This window comes from Artibeus jamaicensis, unplaced genomic scaffold (assembly GCF_021234435.1).
Source record: "Artibeus jamaicensis isolate MK-2021 breed Jamaican fruit bat unplaced genomic scaffold, CSHL_Jam_final scaffold_1689, whole genome shotgun sequence".
Lineage (NCBI taxonomy): Eukaryota > Metazoa > Chordata > Mammalia > Chiroptera > Phyllostomidae > Artibeus > Artibeus jamaicensis.
In genome coordinates, this window is record NW_026522029.1 from 6,832,251 (window position 1) to 6,853,356 (window position 21,106).

Genomic DNA, 21,106 nt, shown 5'->3' on the forward strand with positions numbered 1-21,106 from the left:
GTGATAATAAAGTCAGTAATATGATTTCATGTATAGTATTTCCTTTAGTTATTTAAAGAATACTAAAAAGCTCTACATTTCCCACAACCTACCAGGTAGCCAGAAGCAGCTCACCGGTAACAGTCTTCTACACATGGTTATCAGTTCAATGGCATCTTTAATTCTTACTGACATGACAAATGTCACGATATTATTTCATAAGATTACACAATCTGACAAACCTTGTTCAACTGTCACTTTATTGTAAGGCGACAGAATTAATTACAAATTTAAATGGTAACTCAGTAGTCTTTCGCCAGGTACCAAATATTATTAAAAGCACACTGCCGATTCCAAAGCGATCATCGGACAACTCCAAATGCGGAGCAAGGACAAAAAACACCTCCCTGGTGAACAGACCATTTTAATTCTCTCATCAGGTGGGACTGGCGCCTTTCATTTTTAGGGGGGTGAGCGGGACTCCAGGAGCAGGTGACACGGACAGCTTTTGTCACGGCCTGGCTTCCACTCAGCCGAGTGTTTCTGGCTGTCTCAGTCTCGGTCGGTTCATTTACATGATTGGCTGGGCCTGGGCCTTCTTCGCAAGCAGCTTTAGATCTGCGATGCACTTGGCGATCGTCTCCTTTTCCTGGGACGAGGACAGAGGAACCAGTTAGACCTTTCCAAAGCAGCACCAACACCGTCATTCCACAGGTGCTTCCTGCGGGGCCTGGAGGTCCCTCCGCAACCTCGAGATGGCTCAGTGTGACAACTGCTAGGAATTATTTAATGGTTTACACAGAAAAGATGCGATTTTGAGCAAATCTGGGGACTTAAGAGTCATTCCTCAGAACACGTCAAACCCTGTACTTGTGGCATTTTGACGAGAAAAAATGTTTCAGCCCTTAGTGCTTGCTCAGGACTTGCCAGGTCTGCCAGAACCTGTACGAGCCATGCCGCCGCCCCACAAGAAAAAACGCCTCACACTGTGTACACCTTAATAGGTATATGGTACTTTTACATAAAAAATGGTTTCTCAGAAAAACTCATTAAATATACTATATATCTGGAAAAAAGGAGATCAGGTCATAAGTAAATAAAAAATGTATACTTTAAAAAGGAAATCAAATTCAGGTAAATAACAGAAAACGTTTCTGCCCCAGACCGATAAATCAAGTGGCAGGAAGAGGAGACGGAATAATCGCCAAGGAATTAGGATGGAAGAGGCCTCGTCCGGTCGCTGCGTGTTGCAGAGAAGTTAACTGTTCCCGAATGAGGGAGCCTGAGCACAAGTCCATAATAAGTGGAGTTCTGAGCCACCTGCGGTTCTGACCTGTGAGGTATGAGACCCCACACAAGCTCCGAGGAAGGAGGAAGCCAGCAGGGCAAACCCGCAGCCTTTCCTAGGTTCCGCTGTGCAGGGAAAGCAACCAGAGCCCATCTGTGGGCTGAAGTCTCCCGGCCAGCCCCTCTGATCTTAACAGAGCCGTCAGCAGCTGCACAGCAGAGACCTGCTACAACTCCAGAAGCTTCCAAGGCCGCGTACGTACCTGCTGTGCAGAGATGCTCTGCACCACGTGCTTCTCCACCCAATTGATCATGTGCTCTTGCTCCTTCCGACGCATCATGTTCTGCACTGAGATGTGGTAGTCCAGGCGATTCTTCACTTCCTTGTAGACTCGATGCAGCCGTTCCCGGTAAGTGACCTCCAAGGCCATGGCAATGTTATTCTGAAGCAAAAGTAAGAGATGATGAAGACTGTTTGCACAGCTGACAGATCACTTCCACTCTGAGGATTCTGCCTCTCACAGTTTCCAAGTTTTCTCTGTTTCACTCGGTGTAACTGCCATACAACATTAATTTCCCATGTACAAATGACGACTCAGTATTTGTATATACTGTGAATTGGTCGGTGCAATGAGTCCAGTTAACATGTTACCGCACACGTACTTCTAGACTCTGTTGGTTTTATTAGAAAGGCCCAGCAGTGCCAAGGGTGCTGTGTTGCTTCTCACGTTCTTTTTCTACTTTTATGGTTTCATTTTTCAAGATCTTTAATTCACTTGAAACTTGTTTTAGTATTAGGCGGAAGGCAGGAAACCAACTTTTATACTATCAACAAAGGTGCCCACCTGTCTCTCCTCCCCCAAGGTGAAAACACCTCCCACCTAAACCGCCTTCTGTGTGTAGGTCCCTCTCTGAACCGCCTCACCTGTTGGCCAATCCATTTGCACCGCACTGTACTGATTCAAGTTCATAATCTATTACTGAAGAATCACCAAAACAGACCCTTTGTTACAAACCACCCCCCCCCCCACCTAAATGAAGAAAAGCCAGTACTTTACAAAGTAAAAAGACTACTAATTTCTAGTTAAGTTTACTCTTAGACATCTTTTCCTGAGTTTGCTTCCTGTTTCAAGAGTCATGATGATTCTCTTCCGTTTTCTAGGTATATAAACAGGTAATCTATAAGAATAACCGCCTTTCTTCATCTTTATACCTCTTCTTTCTCTTCTCTAATATCAACTACTGCCTCCAGAACAGTGTCACATTAATACTGGTGACAGGGATATTTTCATCTAGTTTGTGACCAGATTCCGTACAGGCCTGCCTGTCAAATATCCAGGCTTGATACGTTCACCTCCGCCAGGCCCTCACTGCTTCTCAGTGCAGTTCTTCAGTTCACTCGCCCTCCTGCTCTTCCACTCACACCTCTTCTGTCCCCTTCACTACCTTCACCTCCCAGCGATTGACCTTCCTTCCTACGTCACTGGGAAAAGGAAGCGATGGAAGAGTCCCACAAACTCCCACCACCACGTAAGACGGGCTACCCGAACCCACACTCTACTCCGGGCCCTCTGGTCCACCGAAGGACATCGTTCCAGCATTTCTTCCCTCCCCTTCCCTGCATTAACTTCTCTCTCTACTAACTTGTCAGATGCTCACAAGTAATGACGCTTTCCATCTTTAAAAAAAAAATCTGCCTTGACTGCTGCACCCTCCTCCTGGCTAATCCCTTCGCTCACCATCACAGTAAAACTCCTCGCAGTCGTCTATACCGACTCCAATTTCTTCCGTTTTTTCCGATCTACTGCCATCACTTCACTAAAATAGCCCTTACCAAGGTCACCAAGAACCTCCATGTGGCTCCATCCTATGGCAAATTCCTAGCCCTTTATCACTTGCCCGTAAAGAGGTGACTACTAATCAAAAAGTCGTGTTTTCGCCCACTGTTTCCCTGTGTGTCCCAGTCTCACAGCTTTAATGCCACCTGTAAACTCGGGACCCCTGCGAGTGCAGCCTGGACATCTCCCCGTCAGGCCCAGACTCACACACTTGAGGTCCTAGCAGCTCTGCTTCACCGGGTCCCGGCCTTCAAACAGAACTGAAATCCTATCACTTCTTTGCTTAACACCGTCAGTGACTTCTTCTGCTCACGGCGAAGCTCTCACGGAAGCCTGTGGGACTCTACGTGAGCTTGCCCCTGGCCACACCCCCCACTTCGATTGTCTAATTCTCCTCACCCACTCTCTTCAGCTACACCGGCCTCCTTACTTTGCTTCCACTACTCTGAGCAAGCTCCTGGTGCGGGGACCTTACAGCTGTCCTTCCCTCTACCTGGATCGCTGTCCCACACAGCCTGCACCACTGCTTCTTCAGGTCTCTGCTCAAAAATCGCATCAGAGGCCTTTCTGGACCGCGCGTGAAAGCCCCAACTCCCTCCTCGTAAAATCTGTCCCTGTAACGACGTCCTTTACTGCTCTACGCAGCACTTACCGCCACTTGACACCCATGTCTGATCAGTTTTCCTTTCTGCCCTCTCACACCGTGGCTAACAAGCAACGACCCCACGAAGGCAGACTCTGCCCTGCCCTCTGCTGGAATCCCAGAGCCCTGCCTCGCCTGTCTCCACAGGGGAAGAACTCAATGAATGTCTATTAAGCAAATAGGAATGTGAAAAACTATCACTCGATTCCTTTGAAAAATACTACATCCTCAAAAGTCAGATTTTGTTTGTGTGTACATATTACACACAGGGCAGAAAGCATTCTATGCTTATAACCTAAATACGCACGGAAAGAGGTTTTCAAACATTCACACGCTTAAGAATTTTTTTGGATCCTGATTTTAAAAAGATAGATTTTTGGATAGCTCCTAGCAGAGGTTCTGACTCCACAAGTCTTAGAATACACCGGCACCGAGTGCCACCCTCAGGTGGCACCAAGACCGCCCAGACTGCCACGGGACCAGAGCCGTACCCTTCAGACCCCCCCTTCACCTCGGGCTCATGTCGTGGGTGCTCCTGCAAAGTAACGCTCCCCCATCAGGACGCCTCACTTTAAATATCAGGCGGGAAGTGCTGTGCTCAAAGCAATTAACAACAAAACACTTGAACATGTTCCTGAAGTTAATGTCTTAGAATCTAATTAAGCTCTGACCATGGTAAAAGTTCTACCCGAATGTGCTTTGTGAATTTGGAACACATATTATAGCAAATACGTGTCCTCATGATATGCCTTAGACATGAATACTATATTTTAATCAGCTGTAAATGAATGACTATTTCCTTTTGTGTGGATCCAAAATGTGTTTTTATAACTTACAATCTTCCTAATTTTAATAATCCTAATCAGTTATCCACTGGACAGGTCTTAAATGTCTACACAGCAATAACCGCCAGACCCCAACCTTATCTTTTTTCAATGAAATACGCTCCATCTATTCAGCCACTCCTCACGTAAGAGACTCTGACTTTCTGTTTCAAGTGCGCACGGACGAGTAGCTTCGTTCTCCTCGGGAAGCCCCGACACCCACCCTCTGGACATCGAACAGGTAATGGCGCTTCTGAACCAGCGCCTGCTGGGACTTCTCCAGGTCAATGGCGTCCTGGATGCCTTTGATGGAGGCCTGCTTCGCTTCTTCTAGTTGGGCGATTTTTTGCTGCAATTATGATATTTATAACAAAGATCAGTAAAAGCATCAAGGTTAATAAAAACAGATTCATTTTATTCTTCCTCAAAGTTATACCCCTCAGTGATAAAATCACCCACAAGAAACATACAAATGTACAGGAAGAAATGCACAAATCCTTAAACTTCTGATCTCGAATTAGTAACTAACAATGCCTGTAAGTGTACACATTATAATTAGGCTAATTTAATTATACTGAATATACACATTCACATAAAAGAACATCACTTGACGGCCTTGATGCTTCTAGTGTGGCCTGGAACGGGACACGAGGCCGGCAGCTCTTACCTCGTTGAGTTTGTCAGCAAACTCCCCAATAGAGGCGCCGTACTTTTTAACCATAAAGACAAGCAGCCCTATGGTTGATATGGCAGAAATGGTCTCCGGAGTGACCACGTATATTTCTTTGGACAGGAAATACAGGATAAGCCCAGTTCCGAGCACATAGGGTCCTAGAAGAAGCAAATGTTACTTTACGGTGGACGTGCTAGGTTTAGGAGGGGAAGATGCGGAGTACTTCTGTATTTACTTAGCGGACGGCAACGTGAAGGAGGGACTGAGCAATGAACGACGGACTGGAAAACACTCAGCAGAGCTGAGAGAACAAGGATCTGGACTCAAGGAAAGGGGGCTCTGCAACGTGTACGAGCTGATCAACACGAATCATCTCGGAGTCCGGATTCCTCCTCTGTAAACCGGGAATGGGCCTTCTCCACAGGGTTGATGAACCAGAAATAACGGTGTCAAGTGCCTGGCGCAGCTGCGCAGCAAGACGCACAACTCACTGAAAGGGAACCCTGCTTAGGGCAAAACTTATCCACGCCTGCTCATTTTTACTGAACAGGAACCTGGCACCGAAGGTTAAGAAGAACCTCACAACTGTAAAATAGTATATATATATATAAAAAATGAAGAATGAAGTATCAGGATTCTCAATTCCTGGAGCACCTAAGTACAATGCTTCAAATCCGTGTAGCTATCTCTTTTCTCCCTCACAAAATCCTGGCAGAGACAAGGCAGGCCCCCGGGGCAGCTCTCCGCAGGTTTCCCAGCAAGACTAGCACCTCAGGACGTGAGGCTCTGCGGAGAATAAACGGTTGTCCTGCGGACCCTGGAGCAGTGTGGTGGGGGATGGGGCAGTCAGGGCTGCTGCCCCGCCATGGGGACCAAAACCCGCACGTAACTTCTGACTCCCTCAAAACTTAACTACTAACAGCCTGCTGTCAACAGAGGCCTTACCAGCGAGTAACATAAACAGTCACGCAACACATACTTTGTGTGCTGTACGTATTATACACTGTATTCAGCAATCAGACAAGCAGGAAAAAAGGAAATCATAAGGAAAAGATTTACAGTATTTACGGGAAAATATCCACCTATGAGTGGACCCCTGCAGTGTGAACGCATGTCAAGGGTCAACTGCAGTCTCAAATATATATTACCTGAGTTTCCCACATGAAGTTGCATGTTATCTTTTTAAGATTTGCCCTCACATGGACAATGGTGAGGGGACTGACTGTGGAAGCGGTGGGGCGGGCTGCGTGGGGGGTGAAGGGCAAAAAGTGAGATGACTGTCACGGCATCAACAATAAAATATTTTTTAAAAAACCTCAAACTATTTCCCCTTCAATTTATAGGTTGTAAATGTGAATTTGCAAAAAGGCCCATCATGTGTAACATTTAAATCAGCCATGAAGCGCTGAGCACACCGATGTCCCCTGCACGTTTCGGTCAGGGGCCTGCTATCTGAGGCCAGTCCCTGGAGGGTAGAAACAAAGCTTCTGGTTTCCAAGGTCCCAGCCACAGTACTTGACAAAGCGAGGAAGGCAGTGCACGTAGTGGGAAGGCCACTTGGTACTCAGAACACCTGGGTTCAAGTACAACTCAAGAAGTGAGAATAAACCCTGGCAAATTCTTAGTTCTTTTTTTTTAAAGACTTTATTTACTTATTTTTTAAGATGGGAAGGAAAGGAGAGAAGGCAAGAAACATCAGTGTGTGGTTGCCTCTCACACGACCCCACTGGGGCCCCAGCCCACAACCCAGGCATGTGCCCTGACTGGGAATCGAACCAGCGACCCTTTGCTTCACAGGCCGGCACTCAGTCCACTGAGCCACGCCAGCCAGGGCAGTTTCTTAGTTCTTCTGGGTAATAAAAATGTCTTCATAGGACTATTGTAAGCATTAAATAATGTTAAATGAAAACACATTACATTATGAAAATGCAAGGTTTCAGAACAGTTTATGCTTTTCTGAGAGGGGGAAAAACAGATAAATATGGCCCGATTTATCTTTTCATGCTTTATTTTAACCCGCCGCTCTTCCCACCGTTATCTGCAGTACAGCCTATGGTCCCCCATTTCTTTACTGTGTATCCTGCAATCGAATCTGTGACCTGTGGTGGCCGGCCCCTTGGCTCACCACTGGGTGCCTGGACCAGCGCAGGCATTTGATGAACTTGGTACATCAACAGATGGAGGAGACACTGCTAAAAATCAACTTCAAATCCCAAACAAATTTATTTCACAGACAAGTTAGAGCAACTCAAGGTCCTGTTACACTGAACCATCCCACGGCTTACTTTTACAACAGCTGCCTGGACCTGTGTGGCACATGTGAAGAAGGGGCCACAAACGCCCTGGGTTCACTCAGACCACGCCATCCAAACGGGCAAAGGCTCACCTGTTACACCGGTTTTAGGATAAAGGAACTGGAAGAACTCCTCGGGAATCAGCCCGTGGCGAACTTTCCCTCCATATTCTGGAAGAGGTGGTACAGGGGCCAGGCTTGGCTGTCCAGTGTGGAAGATCCTTGTTGCCTGCAATACCCTGCAGGCAGCAATTGTACAAACTCAAAGCCCATTCTTCAAAAAAGAACTTGATGTATGAACAGTTGGCAGAAACAATGAATGGGGGTGAGAATAGAGGCAGTTTCCCAGGGTCACAACAGGAAGAGAAGAGACCAGGAACAGGAAGGTTAGGGCTGAATGATCAGCTGTGTGACAAGGGCAAATGACTTGGTAAAGCCATACGCCATCTCCTACCCAATACTAGGATCCCGTCGGTGAGTCTCACCAATCATCTGTCTGGCACTCTGTATGTCTACTGTTAGCACTGAAATACCTAAGAACATAGATGGCAGCCATAGCACCTGGGTTCAAGTCCTAAACTTGCCATCTGACTCTGAGCAAGTGATTTAAACTTTTGTACTGTCCAATTCCCATACGTGGGAATAAAGGGTATAACCTTGCAGGGCTGTGGTGAGAACTGAGCTAGTACACGTAGAGTGTTTAGAATGGGACTTGGCATATGGTAAAGCCCCACGCAAGCAGTCAGCTATTACACACCCGCTGTGTTGTGAGCTCCCGGCCAAAACTTTGACCTTTGAATATTGTCTGTGATGGGGTGCTGACTGACAACACTATGTGAAAGAGGATTTTTAGGTGTCAGGTAGATCTAATTACATTCACCTTTGAATAGCTACGTGTGTCCTTGAAACCTCCCTCCACTGGTTCCAATACTATTCCCCGTAAGAAAAATGATGCTCGTGCATCTGGGTTAAACATCTCACTCCCCTCATGTTCCTGACTGTCCACCACAGGGCGCTGGGTGGTTCTGCTCACAAAAGCGAGGTATACAGACTGATCATAACTCACTAACACAGCGTGACCAAATCATTCATTCTCCAAATACACATTTTGAACTTGCTATTGCTGTTTCTGGGATTGAACTGTTGCACTACAGATTTGCACGTTACTCTTGTATTGAAGTAGTCCAAGAATGCATTTTTAGCAATTACAGCAAACTGGTATCTCATTAAGTTTCTGATGAAGTAAAACACCCTAGTCTTTTTCCTGCTGCTGTCAAGCTTAGTCTCCTTCTAATACGCTCCTGCTGCTGTCAAGCTTAGTCTCCTTCTAATACGCAGTATGTTTTTGTCCACCCTCCCCACTCTGTACCTATTTCCCCTTGCAATGTAAGAGTTTATGTTATTTCTTTGATTTTGGTTAACTGCTTGTCTTTTGAGTAGTATTTTTTTTCAATTACAGTTTACATTCAATAGTATTTTGTACTAGTTTCAGGTACACAGCATAGTGTGAGTATTATTTCTGCCTCCCAGTCTATTAGCTACCCCATTAAACTTTTGAAATCTGAGAATCATGCTTGAGATTCTTTCATTTAAATCAGGGTTTTCTCAAGCTCAGCACCACTGACATTTGGGACTACTGACAATAGTCTTCTAGAAGACTACTCTGCGCACTGCAAATGATCAGCAGCGTCTCCACGGCCTTTATACACGGGAGGCATCTAGTATAGCATTATCCCCCACCTTCCCATCCAGGGGTGACAACCAAAAATGTTTCCGGACTGCGACAAGTGTCCCATGGAGGGAACCACTGATTTTAATCACAGCACTAAAGAACTTGCTTTAGGCTGACACAAATCCCTTCCCACTTGGCTAGCTTAGTCCAAGCCCTTACCTCCTCTCTTCTTCTGGTCAAATAACCCCTTAAACCCAGCCCTCTCCACACTGTCACCAGTGTTTTTAAAATGCACATTTGACTTAGAAACTCCAGCAGGCTCTCTTCTGCCTACAGAAAACCAACTAATATAGCACACAATTGAGCACCTGTCACATTCTATACCCTGACCTCTCTTCTTTATCCTACCCTCTAACCAAACAAAACAGTAGAAACATGCCTCGTGCTGCTCCTTCTGCCTGGCACGCCTCCCAACCAGCCTTCAGAACACCTTGAGTACATCCTTTACGAAGGTCTCTGCAATCTTGGGCTAACGGTCATTCATTCCACAAACCATTCACCGACTTTGCACTTATGTCAGACCCTGAGATCACAGCAATGAACAGACCAAGTCCTGACTTTGAACTATCAGGGGTGTGGGGCGTGTATGCATAGGTCCACACACAATTTCACGCAGCTGTTTTAAATCCTATGGAGAAAGATGGAGCAAGGTAAGGGGAGAGGGAGCAACAGAGTGGGGTAAAGGCTTTTTTGGTAGGAGGCCTGAGGACATGTGAGCCAAGGACCAGGGGTAAGAGAGAAGAAAAAGTAGAAAGATCCCAAGGCAAAAATACACTAGTAGTTTTCAAAGGACGAACAGGAAGATCATGATAACCACAGAATGAGCTAAGATGGGGGGGGGTGGAGATAAATAAAGAGGTAGGAAGGGATGGATGCATTTTGGGTCTTCTGGATTATGTGAATTTGGATTTTATTTCAAGTGGGATGGGGAACTCCAAAGGATTTGTGGGGGGGGGGCGGGTGAGGGGACGGACATAATCCCTGTGGTTGCTGTGAGAATGGGCTGTACTGGGCAAGAAAGAGAGGCAAGGAAACTAGTGGAGACTCCTGAAAGAGCCCAGGTGGAGGCCAGTGGAGGTGCACGCCCAGTAGCACTGGCGGTGGAAGAAGGGGTCCCTCAGCTGGTGGAGAGCCTCGCTGATGGATGAGATGTGGACTGTGAAATTCAGTGAAAAGATGTGGAGCGTGAAATTCAGCAAGATCAAGGATGTTCCTCGTATGTTATGTGTGTATCTCATGTATTTTATTTATTATCTGTATAATGATTATTTATCTGTGTGGAGTCTCTTACTTTTTTTTCTGGTAAGTTGGAAGCAGTCAATTATGGTCTCACTTCACTGCGTACAGAAAAATAATTGCAGGTAGATGAAAGCCACTTGTTCAAGCCATAGTACAGTTATCAAACTTGGCAAAATTTAGGGCTAAAACCAAAAAAATCCCTCCCCCCAAACTGACATGTTTGTGAAAACGACAAAACCAACATATTTAAGAAAAGTCTTAACATCATTACAAACCCATCTTCCACCCACCACCCTCTAAGGCAATACTTAGCCTTACCCACCTTTCTATCTCTGGTTCTATGATGGCAAATAAATACCTACTGAATCAATAGATTTCTCTAACTCTTCTGATCTGGCAGTGAAAATTGGAATCTGGGATACAGACCAAAAGCAATGTACACTTCATAATAAAACCTGCTCTCTCATATGTGTGATATGAAACAGAAAGCCATGATGAACTAGCAAACAAAACAAACTCACAGACCCAGACAACAGCATGAAGGTTACCAGAGGGGAAGGAAGAGGAGGGTAAAGGGGCCCGATATATGACCGAGGGAGCACACAGTGCAATATACAGACGATGCACACAACAGAATTGTGGGCTTGAAACGTAGTGTTAACCAATGTCACCCCAATAATTAAAAAGAGAGCAAAAACGTGTTCTTGGGTATGCAAAAATTCTTACTCTAGGAACTCCGATCGGGGCTGTGGCAGTTGTATCTAGATGAAGGTCACAGGGAGATGGGCGGGGCTTAGAAGACATCAAAACCAGTTTCTGGTCCAGTTGGAACGCATCATTTAAACCCTTAAACTTTGCCATTATGTGTACGACGATGATGTTCCGGGCAGTTACAAAAGCCTCAATGTTTGAATGATGCTTTACAAGTTCCAAAATTACTTAAAGAAAAATAATTCCTAGCCCAAAGCTAAGAGAAGGCCACCGAGAAGCGAAAAGAGATGCTAAAACAAGGACGAAGGGGCGTTATTACGCCCCTCTTACTTACCCTGGCCCGAGGAGGGCTGCGTTCTTCAGAGAGGGGCCTGCAAGTCAAGCAAGGCGCAGGTCAGCAAGGTCAAGGTGAAATCTGATTTGCCCTCTCCTCGGTCCCCCCGAGGCCCGATCACTAAGGCCATTCTCCCCTCTTTCCTGTCCGCCGAGACTCCACGCTCACCTTCCGAGAGGCTCTAATAAATCCCCATTCAGGCCCAAATCTTGCTGTGCCTTTCTTCGCCCCTTTTCCTTCCACCCCCTCCATGCATCCCCAGACGGGCTTCTTTACAGTCACTGCCAGGTCAGACCACGGTCTACACTTTTACCTGCTGCGGCGGCAGCGGAAAGTACCACTCGAGACAGCATAGTCAGCGAGGGCCCGCTCGGAGTTCGCGGCGTCCCAGTGACCTGGACCAGAGAATCTGTCAGGGGCAGGAGCAAGATGGTCGCTCGCAAGTATCGCGAGAAAAGGGAACTCTCGTTCCCTTCAATTTCCTGTCGAAATTTTTTTTCTCGCGATAAGAAGCACAAAGTGCGGTGAACCAGTTACCGAGGGCGGCAGCCGGGAAGCAAAACGGAACAGAGCAGTTCTCGCGAGATGTAGAGAGCTAGCCTGTCCAGAGGGGCGGAGGCCCAGAGAGATACCACGTGGGAACTATCCGGGCTGAATCTCCTGCGGACGTCTACTTTGGGTGTAGGTTGGCATTGAAACCGTGGACATGAGGAAGGAAACGCCGCCTCCAGTAGTGCCCCCGGCGGCCCGCGAGTGGAACCTCCCCCCCAATGCGCCCGCCTGTATGGAGCGGCAGTTGGAGGCTGCGCGGTACCGGTCGGGTGAGCCGAGAACGCGGGCCTGGGACTCCCTCACCCCGGCTTGGGAGGACCCTTCCCCAGACTGATCCTTCTAGTCCGTCCCCGCCCCGCCCCGCCTGCCACCCTGGTTCCTCCCTCGCTGAGGTCTGTCCCCAACTGTGTACCGTTTTCCTGAGCTCAAATCCAGGCCCGCGTGGTTTTCTGTGCGGTCGCCATAGAGACGAGCTCTTATGCGCCTCACGCGCTGACAGCTTGTATCTCCTTTAGATGGAGCGCTCCTGCTTGGGGCTTCAAGCCTGAGTGGTCGCTGCTGGGCTGGCTCCCTCTGGCTTTTCAAAGACCCTTGTGCCGCCCCCAATGAAGGCTTCTGCTCAGCTGGAGTCCAGACGGAGGCTGGAGTGGCTGACCTCACTTGGGTGGGGGACAAAGGCATCCTAGTGGCTTCCGATTCAGGTGAGTCACTTTCTCCTCAACCTCGCAGGTGGAATGGAGGCCAAGGGGTAAAGGTCTGGCTAGGTTCAATCCTTCATGCCCCCAACTGAGTTCTTGGGCTAGCTTGAGGGTGTAGATCCCTAAGGAGAACTCCTGTGTAGGTAGAAATGCCTTTTCCGAGATTCTAAATGCAAATTTAGAATCTGATAGAAATGTCTAGGAAAATCCATAACAAAATTAAGAAATGAGTTGCATTCATTTCTTCTTCTTCTGTGTAACATGTCCCGTATCCCCCCAGTCCAGACCAAACCAATCTGTGCTGTGTCTTCCCATTTTTTTCTTCATAAATGTTTTTACTCTGCTTTCTTTGTTTTGAATGTCAGAGTCAGCAGTGGAGACTTTGCTGTTTAAAGAAAAACCCAGAATTTGGGTGTTGGCAGGCTTCACTGAGAAGGGTAGATGTGGACGTTCAAAATTGATCCTCTCTGACAGCGTTAACACTTCATGCATTCAAGGCAACTTCTGGGGTGTTTCCAGTGTTTAGCCAGTCACTGTGCAAGACACTGAGTTATTCCATGTGTTTTTTTAAGACTCTGTGAGATGTGTATTGAAATTGTTCAGCAGATATTTATCATAATTGGGAAGCTTTAACCACACTGGACCGTGTCCTACAGCGACAGTTGTGGAGATGTGGAGATGTTGTCCTTTTCTCCCGGGGACTTATTTTCCAGTGTTTTCTCATTGGAAATGGGGTAATGGATTTTACCAGCTGTTCCATCTTTTTCTAGAAGCCTTCCCTACTTAATTGTCTGGACTGTTAACAGGAAAAGAGTAATGCCAGCATAGAGGCTAACCCTTCCAGCGATATGGACTTGGCTGTTATAGAAATAACTTACTTTGTTAGTTTAGTGACGATGGGCTCCTAGGAGTGAGTTGCTGTTTTGGTGGAATTCAGCTTGTTTCCCTCCCCCGCATCCTCTCCCTGACAGGTGCTGTCGAACTGTGGGAGCTGGATGAGAACGAGACACTCATTGTCAGCAAGTTCTGCAAGTATGAGCACGACGACATCGTGTGCAGCGTCAGTGTTCTGCACTCCGGCACGCAAGCTGTCAGTGGGAGCCAGGACTTCTGGTGGGTCCTCGTCCTCAGCACTCCTGTCGCTGGGCCTCCTGCGGGTGTCTTCACCATTCCATTAGCCTTATTATATAAAACCTTGGCCTCATCACAAGAACCCAGTGACTGATACGGCATGTCTGTAAGGTTTCCCCCGAGGGCTTGCAATCCACTGAAGTATCTGTTTCCCTTTGCTTCTTAGCATCAAGGTTTGGGACCTGCCTCAGCAGATGGTGCTGAACTCGTACCGGGGTGAGTGCCCTCTCTTCCTCCCCAGTCCTGGCCTTATCTGTGTTGTTCTTCTTTTCCCCATTGGGCTCCTTGGACTTTGCCTGGGCATCAGTCAGGGGCATCGGGGCCTTGCTCTCCTGCCTGATGGTTCTCTTCCACAGGCGTCCATCCCTTGCCCTTTCCCTTAATTCCCTACCTCTGTCGATGGCCTCACTACCTTCTTGGCCACCAAGGCTCTCACTCGCAGTCACCTTCCACGCCCTCTGCTTCCCGCTCTCAGTTGGTCACCACGTTCCTGTGCGCCTGTTTCCATTTGTCCAGTGACCTTCCCTTCCACTCCTCACGCTCCCATTTGCTTCCAGGTGTTAACCTCACACGGACGGACGGTGGCACTCATCATCTCTGCACGCGTCCCCTCTGCTGTGCCATTGGTTTCTTGTGGCCTGCAGATGAAAGTCCCACTGTCCTGTCATGGCCTTCGAGCCCTTGTACTATCACCGCCCCTTCAGGCGTTGCACAGTAGCTAGACCTGGGCCCAGCAGGCCTTCTCGGCCTTCTCCTAGTATGAGCCCTGAGGCTTAGGAATCGGTCATCTTTCTCAAGAGTCCCATTGTTAGACAGATGGAGATAAGTCGCAGAACCACACTTGTGTGTGGGGTGTGGGCGGAACAAGGCGGCCCAGAGGCTCTTTCCTTTGCTCTGTGGCTCTGGGGGGGCAAGCAAGCCCCTTTCGTGTTGCATGTTTGCTGTTCATACTCCTGCTCTGGGACAGGTGACAGCTGTGCGTTCCTCTGTGACATGGGAGAAGGGTGTCTGGAGGGAGAGGTGGGAAAGGAGCACTGAGAGACTGCAGGCAGCTACTCATTCACTTTTAGGAAAGAGAACATTCAAGAAAGTGATGCCCTTAAACCTCTCGGTGCCCAGAACGCCACTGAGGCGTGTGTCCTGCAGTGTGGAACTTACTAATCCACAGTAGGGTGCTAACTACGAATTCTCTCCCTATTCTTATTCAGCCCCTAATTTCTCTTTCATTATCTTTGCTAATTGGGTTTTTTCCCCAAGCCTTTTTAGGTTTTATAACTCCATCACCATTTCCTCTTAGGTTTGGTCTAATTCAGTATCTCATGAAACGTATTAAATGACATCCAGAGACGAGGCCTGCCTCTCACACCCTCCCTCCACCCCCTCGGTAGGATCTGGGCTATTTGGTAGCCCCCTCCCCCAGCTTCTCCATCAGATTTCCCTCCTCTCCCCTCTGCAGCTCACTCGGGGCAGGTCACCTGTGTCGCCGCCTCTCCCCACCAGGACTCCGTGTTTCTTTCGTGCAGCGAGGTGAGATACAGCCTCCACTTCCCTCCCTGCTCCCTAACCACTCTCCAGGCCTCTAGGCCAAAATCCAGTGTGGAGATGCCCTGACCTGCAGCTGCTTCTTTGGATCTAAAGCCCCCTTTCTGCTTCTCTGCTTCCAGGACAGTAGGATTTTGCTCTGGGATACCCGCTGTCCCAAGCCAGCATCACAGATGGGTAAGTCTGAGAGCTGGCTGTGGGCGGGTGGTACTGCGAACCCACCCGGAAGAGGCTTGCCTTAGCCTCCTGGGGTCATAGAAAACCTGCCTAATGCCCCACTGCTGTGGCCTAAGTTACATGATCGATTTCTTTGCCTCTGAGGCTCTGCTGACCCCGTTCTGTGCAGTGGGCACCACGGGGAAGGGCTGGGGCCTGGGTGGGCGACTTAATTTCCCTTTCCTGGGAGGGTCAGCAGAGGGCCCAGAGTTGATCTCTTCATGCTGTATGCTCGAAACCTGCCTGTGACTTGTGTCCAGAGAGGGCCGGAGGCTGATGGCTCAGCGAGGTTGTGAGGGCCAAGCAGGAGGGTACAGCTGCCTCTGTGGGCCGAGAACCGAATGCAGCGCTCCTGGGACTTAGTGGGGCTTCCTCCGCGAGGCGTCTTCTCAGAGCTGGGCTCGAGTCTTGCCCCGACCCCTCTTCTGTCCTCTGCAGCCTGCAGCGCCTCTGGCCACCTTCCTACCTCCCTGGCTTGGCATCCTCGGCAGAGCGAAGTCTTCGTCTTTGGTGAGGGTGACGGAGGAACTGCGCCTAGGGTCTGGGAAGGGGAGGGAAGCAAGAGGCAGAGCCAGCCACACACACACACACACACACACACACGCACACACGCACGAACACACGCACGCACGTGCTCCAGGGCTCCGTCCTCAGCACCCCAGGCACCGGGTGGTTATGCTAATGGAGGGCTGGGAGGGGCTTCGACCCAAAGGCGGTTTTAGTTTAGCTTTGGAGAACACGGGTGATTTTTTTCCCCAGGGGATGTGAGTCCCGGTTGTTGGTTCTGGTTCTTGTATCCTGGGCGTGGCTAGAAGCCAGTGGGCCTCAGAGCACATGGGTTACTCGCTGTAAATGAGTAATGTCATTTCAGTCCACATCATTTCGTTACAACGTTGATAGGACGTAACTCTTGTATCATTTTGCCTGCAGGCCAATCGGTTTCCTTGTATGTTGTTGCACTTAGACTCACAGAACCAGTGGCCCGCATTAGTGAGGATTTATACCATGTACAGGGTTCACTGTCCTGTGGGTAGTTGTAGTGCTGCCCTGGTGATACGGTTTGTGGTTGAAATAATAACTTCATCATCCATTGATTTAATTCCCACAACTGCCAGCGACTGCTCATCCCACTTAACTGGAGAGGGAACCGGTCTTCATCAGGCTGACTCGTCTAGCCTCAGGGGACGGCATTCGGATCCAGCTGCCCGCAGGGCCCCGGCTGCCCCCGCTGAGACGCACCTGTCTTTTCTGTAGGTGATGAGAACGGCACTGTCTCCCTCGTGGACACCAAGAGTGCGGGCTGTGCCCTCAGCTCAGCAGTGCACTCCCAGTGCGTCACGGGGCTGGTGTTCTCCCCACACAGGTACTGTTCCTTGTCACCAGGGCCTGAACGGGCCCAGCGAGGGGTCAGGGTTACACTGGCCAGGACTTAGCTGAGTGGGTTTGCTCTCCTGAGGTTTCAGAATGTCTGCAGTCCCTGAAGACTGCCACCCTTTTTTGGGTGGTGCAGCCCTGTCTGCCGATGGCTGACACCCTGCTCAGCGTCCAGATTAGTCGGAAAGCCTGCACATCCGGGCTGTTGCTGGAGCTGCAGGGAGGGACTGGGCGGGACAGTTGGTTGCCCAGTCACCCGGGGCCCCCTCTGTTTCCCTCATCTCTTCGTGGGCCTTGTGATGTGGAGCTAAGGAGCAGCCGAGCCTTAGCCCAACGTGGGGATTGGGCTGGGGCTGCCCTGCAGGGTGCAGCTGGGGTCCCACGGGCTGCATTTTTCACAACCCTCTCTTTCCTGTCCTAGCACCCCCCTGCTGGCGTCTGTCAGTGAGGACTGCTCCCTCGCCCTGCTGGACTCGGGCCTGTCCGAGGTGTAAGTGTGAGGGGGAGCTGGGGAGAGGGGCAGCTGGGCAGCAAGTGGCCGGCTCCTTCTCCTGCAGAGAAGTGCACTGTCTCCTTCAAGGGACCTGGGTGATGGCCATTGCCCTGCTCCTGGGGCCGGTGCCCAATCAGCTCTGTCCCTGGTAATGGACGAAGGTGGCAGCGGGTGGAATTTCTGGGGCTGGCATTCTGTCTCCCCAGAGCTCGGCCTGCCCTTCACAAAAAGAACCACAGTGGAATGCAGCCTGTTAGGGGACGGCAGGCACCCCATAGAATATCTGGGGTGTACTTGCTTCTTGGCCCCGATGTGCTGTCTGATCTGGGCCGTCCACGTTCCTGCCCTTGCCACAGTTGCCACTTGGGGGAGATTGGGGTGGATGAAACCCTTGGGGGTGGCTATACTGCTCTCCTGCCGCAGCCCCACACAGGTAGCATGGGTGTGGGTGTGTCGGGTTCTCCTCCCCAAGTCAGTTTTCCCTCCTGCCCCCAACTGTGCTCAAACTTTTCTGTTCCAGGTTCCGAAGCCGAGCCCACAGAGACTTTGTGAGAGACGTCACGTGGTCCCCGCTCAACCACTCCCTCCTTACCACTGTGGGCTGGGACCACCGGGTCATCCACCACGTGGTGCTCACAGAGCCTCCTCTGGCCCCCGGGCCTAACAGTGTCGCCGAGTAGGCCTGTTGAAGACAAAAAGCAAATCCCCCCCGGAGTAGCATCACCCTTTGTCCCTGCCCCTCAGTTTGTGAGACAGTGGGGAGCCCTCCGTGGTAGGCTGATGCCCCAGACCTGGGCAGTCACTAGGCATGTCTCAGCTGGGGGTGTCTGGGTGCTGGGATCCTGTAGGCACAGGGAAGAAGAACTTCCTGGAAGATGGATCAGTGTGTATGTCTGAGTGTGTGTGTGTGTGCGCGTGTGTAGTTTTTGGTTCAAGCGGGAATAAAAATCCATCTCACATTGTTCCTGGGGCTCACCCTCCCCACCACCCTAAATAAGAGTTCACAGAAGGGTTTTGTGCTTCCCGTGTGGCTGTGTGTGAGGAGTTGGCCGCATCTGGGTGGCGCGTGGGATGTGGGCGTTCCTGGACTCGAGGACGTGGCTTCCACTCACATTGGAGCTTTTCAGTAGACGGTCATCCACCGTGGACGCGGGCGATGCCCCGTCACAGAGGTCCAGCCAGCTCACCCTGGGGAAGAGCCACGTCACTCACCGCAGGTCTGCACGTTGTGCCATTGAACTGACAGAGAAGCCCACTTCCCAGCCCAATAAAACGTGACCGGTGCCTGTGTGGTGCCTCCTGCCTCCTTCGGAGTTGTGTATGTGTGAGATGAGTGTTTTCTGTCTCCGATGCCACAGGGGAAAGTGGGGGTGGCGGAGGGCTTAGAGGCATTTCGGTGAAGTGAAAGCCACTTTCCTCACCTGCATGTAGCGTGGGGCCTCACCTGTCCTGCCTCTGGGTTCCTTTCTGTGGATGCCAGGCATCGGAAGCTTCGAACTGCAGCATCAGAAAGAATCAAGAGATACTGGCTGGTGAAATAAAACGTTCAGGCTTTGTTGGCCCGCCTTTTGAAGCGTGTCTTCAGTACAGTTAGACTTCACTTGCCAAGGCATCAGTCTTACAGCTCTTTTTTTGCTTCCCAACCCCCCAGAGTAGCTGGTTGAAGCTTAAGGTGAACATGGGGTTTCTCAGGTTGGTGGACCAGCTACTCGTGCCAATTAGAAATCAAGGAGCAGTTAGTGTCCTGGCACTGAGTGTAGTCCATCCTGTGCTTTTGTCCTCTGCAAGTGTGGCTTAGCTACACTCAGAAATGGGGCAGGTGGAGGAAATACGGACACAGTGGTTTACCTAACGCTTCCCTTGCCAGGCTCCCCCTGTCTCCCAGTTCCCCTCCAGGGAAAATCTATGGGGGCTGGTCACATGACCTACCAGGTTCAGGGTGAGGTGGGAGCAAAGCGCTTGGTGTTAAGTGTAATTTCTTTGGAGGTAATAGAATGAATTAGTAGAACCCCCTAAGTTCTTCCCAGAAGTAAAAGCTTAAAGTCTGTGATCATTTAGAGAGGCCAGGGGCACGGACTTTGGCAGAGAGAAAAGCTGTAACATTAAGGATCCCAGGAAACGTAGGTGTGGGTTAAGGTGGGTAGAATGACCCGTGCGCGCAATTCACGTCTGTTAGGGACAGTAACGATCGCCACCAAGAGACGTGGAAGCCTAATCAAAAGCACAGCAGGAATGACAATCACATTTTGGTCGAATGTGAGCAGAGGAGATGATCTGATACAGGTGACTCCAAAATGGGCAGTGTGTCACATGCAGGGCTGGTCACCAGGTCCTTGAGAATAGTGAGCACAGACTTGCTGACGAAAGGTGGACTGGGCTCGTGTTGAAGACGACGGTGCGAGCGTTTACGTTCTGTCTGGTTTCACTGGTTCAGGTGTCCGAACGCTGGAGGAGATCCATGTCCCTCTTCATCGTTCTTACTCTGAAGTCCATCGACCTGATCCACCTACAGCTGTAGACCTACTTCTGCCCACCCCTGATTCCACCGCTGACTGGTGCAAAGTGCAGGGGGCTCACCCTCGGCTACTGCTCAGACCCACAGCAAACGGGAAGGCCTGAGGACAGACCCGGGGGGCACCAGACATTGGGCTGAATGGAGCCCAGGGTGTCTCACCTGCCCCCCAGGACTGTAGGAGGCCAGTTCTCGAATAAACAGCTGTGCGGGCATTGCCTATGGATTCAGAACCACCACAAAGTCACCCGGGCTCTGCCTGCTCTGGGCTTCAGTCCATGTTTTCTCAGAGCAGCGTGTTAGAAAGGGCAGGAAATCAGGGGGATGGAGCGGGGGCAGGTGAGGGTGTCCTTGTAGTTTCATTTACCTTCAGAGGGCCCCCAAACGTGCTACGGCTAGACCTGGACGTGAAGGCTGTCATTTCACATTTGCGTTTCAGTAGTAGCATGACTTAATAACTACATCTACAAACAGAAGGTTTGTTCTAAGAGATACTTGCCATAAGTGTTTCAGGAAGACATGCACTGGATGCTTTGATGTGTTCTGGGGAAGCCTTGGGGTATCGGAGGAAAGCCACCATATTCGGCAGACGCTGAGAATTCAGGACCAGTACCTCTCGTAGTGGGTTTCTTATTGCCCCTCGTGGACCACACAACACGCAGAGTCACTTGTGCAGGAAACCGGGTTTGGAAGAAAGGTGAGCCAGCTCTGGGCTCAGTGTTAATGAAAATGCCTCAAACATCGGCAGCCCATATAGCAGGATTTTGGGGGGAAAAAGTCAAGTGAGCAGACCAGTCTTGGACCCAAAACACATTTTCTTGAGTTCTCCATAAAAAATGGGCACCTAGGGAGTTTTTCATCATTATTCATGACATGGTCCCATTAGTAGCACAATCCAGAGAGGCTGAGAGCTGTGACCGTCAGCAGAGGAGTGGTTAATTTGCTCTAAGAGACAATTTGCAGTCCACGACCCTGCAATGCCCATTGGTTACCTGGAGCAAGGGTTAATGCAGTGCTCAACGTATTCCAGAGACT

General features: G+C 49.8%; 2 protein-coding genes across 2 annotated transcripts; one reads left to right on the forward strand and one right to left on the reverse strand.

Annotated features, from left to right (window-relative positions):
- Positions 1 to 220: 220 nt before the first annotated feature.
- ATP5PB (ATP synthase peripheral stalk-membrane subunit b) lies at positions 221 to 12,007 on the reverse strand. Its single transcript, XM_037152426.2, has 7 exons — positions 11,867 to 12,007; positions 11,554 to 11,590; positions 7,631 to 7,776; positions 5,239 to 5,402; positions 4,795 to 4,920; positions 1,530 to 1,709; positions 221 to 628 (listed from the first exon to the last, which is right to left on the reverse strand). The coding sequence occupies exons 1-7, from the start codon at positions 11,904 to 11,906 to the stop codon at positions 551 to 553; spliced, it is 771 nt and encodes a 256-aa protein (XP_037008321.2). The 5' UTR covers positions 11,907 to 12,007; the 3' UTR covers positions 221 to 550.
- Positions 12,008 to 12,134: 127 nt separating this feature from the next.
- WDR77 (WD repeat domain 77) lies at positions 12,135 to 18,872 on the forward strand. The gene is made up of 10 exons (XM_037152425.2): positions 12,135 to 12,374; positions 12,621 to 12,806; positions 13,775 to 13,916; positions 14,101 to 14,150; positions 15,391 to 15,461; positions 15,599 to 15,653; positions 16,131 to 16,202; positions 16,947 to 17,055; positions 17,488 to 17,556; positions 18,080 to 18,872. Exons 1-10 carry the CDS (start codon positions 12,260 to 12,262, stop codon positions 18,237 to 18,239), a joined length of 1,029 nt encoding a protein of 342 aa, XP_037008320.2. The 5' UTR covers positions 12,135 to 12,259; the 3' UTR covers positions 18,240 to 18,872.
- The last annotated feature ends 2,234 nt before the right edge of the window (positions 18,873 to 21,106 follow it).

Coding starts and splice junctions, on each gene's coding strand:
- ATP5PB (XM_037152426.2), bottom strand. CDS start 11,906: ATGCTGTCTCGAGTGGTACTTTCCGCTGCCGCCGCAGCAG. Junction 5,403..7,630: donor TCCTAAAACCGGTGTAACAG/GTGAGCCTTTGC, acceptor TGCTTCTTCTAG/GACCCTATGTGCTCGGAACT. Junction 1,710..4,794: donor ACCTGTTCGATGTCCAGAGG/GTGGGTGTCGGG, acceptor CTTTTGCTTCAG/AATAACATTGCCATGGCCTT.
- WDR77 (XM_037152425.2), top strand. CDS start 12,260: ATGAGGAAGGAAACGCCGCCTCCAGTAGTGCCCCCGGCGGCCCGCGAG. Junction 15,654..16,130: donor CAAGCCAGCATCACAGATGG/GTAAGTCTGAGA, acceptor TGTCCTCTGCAG/CCTGCAGCGCCTCTGGCCAC. Junction 16,203..16,946: donor GAGCGAAGTCTTCGTCTTTG/GTGAGGGTGACG, acceptor TCTTTTCTGTAG/GTGATGAGAACGGCACTGTC.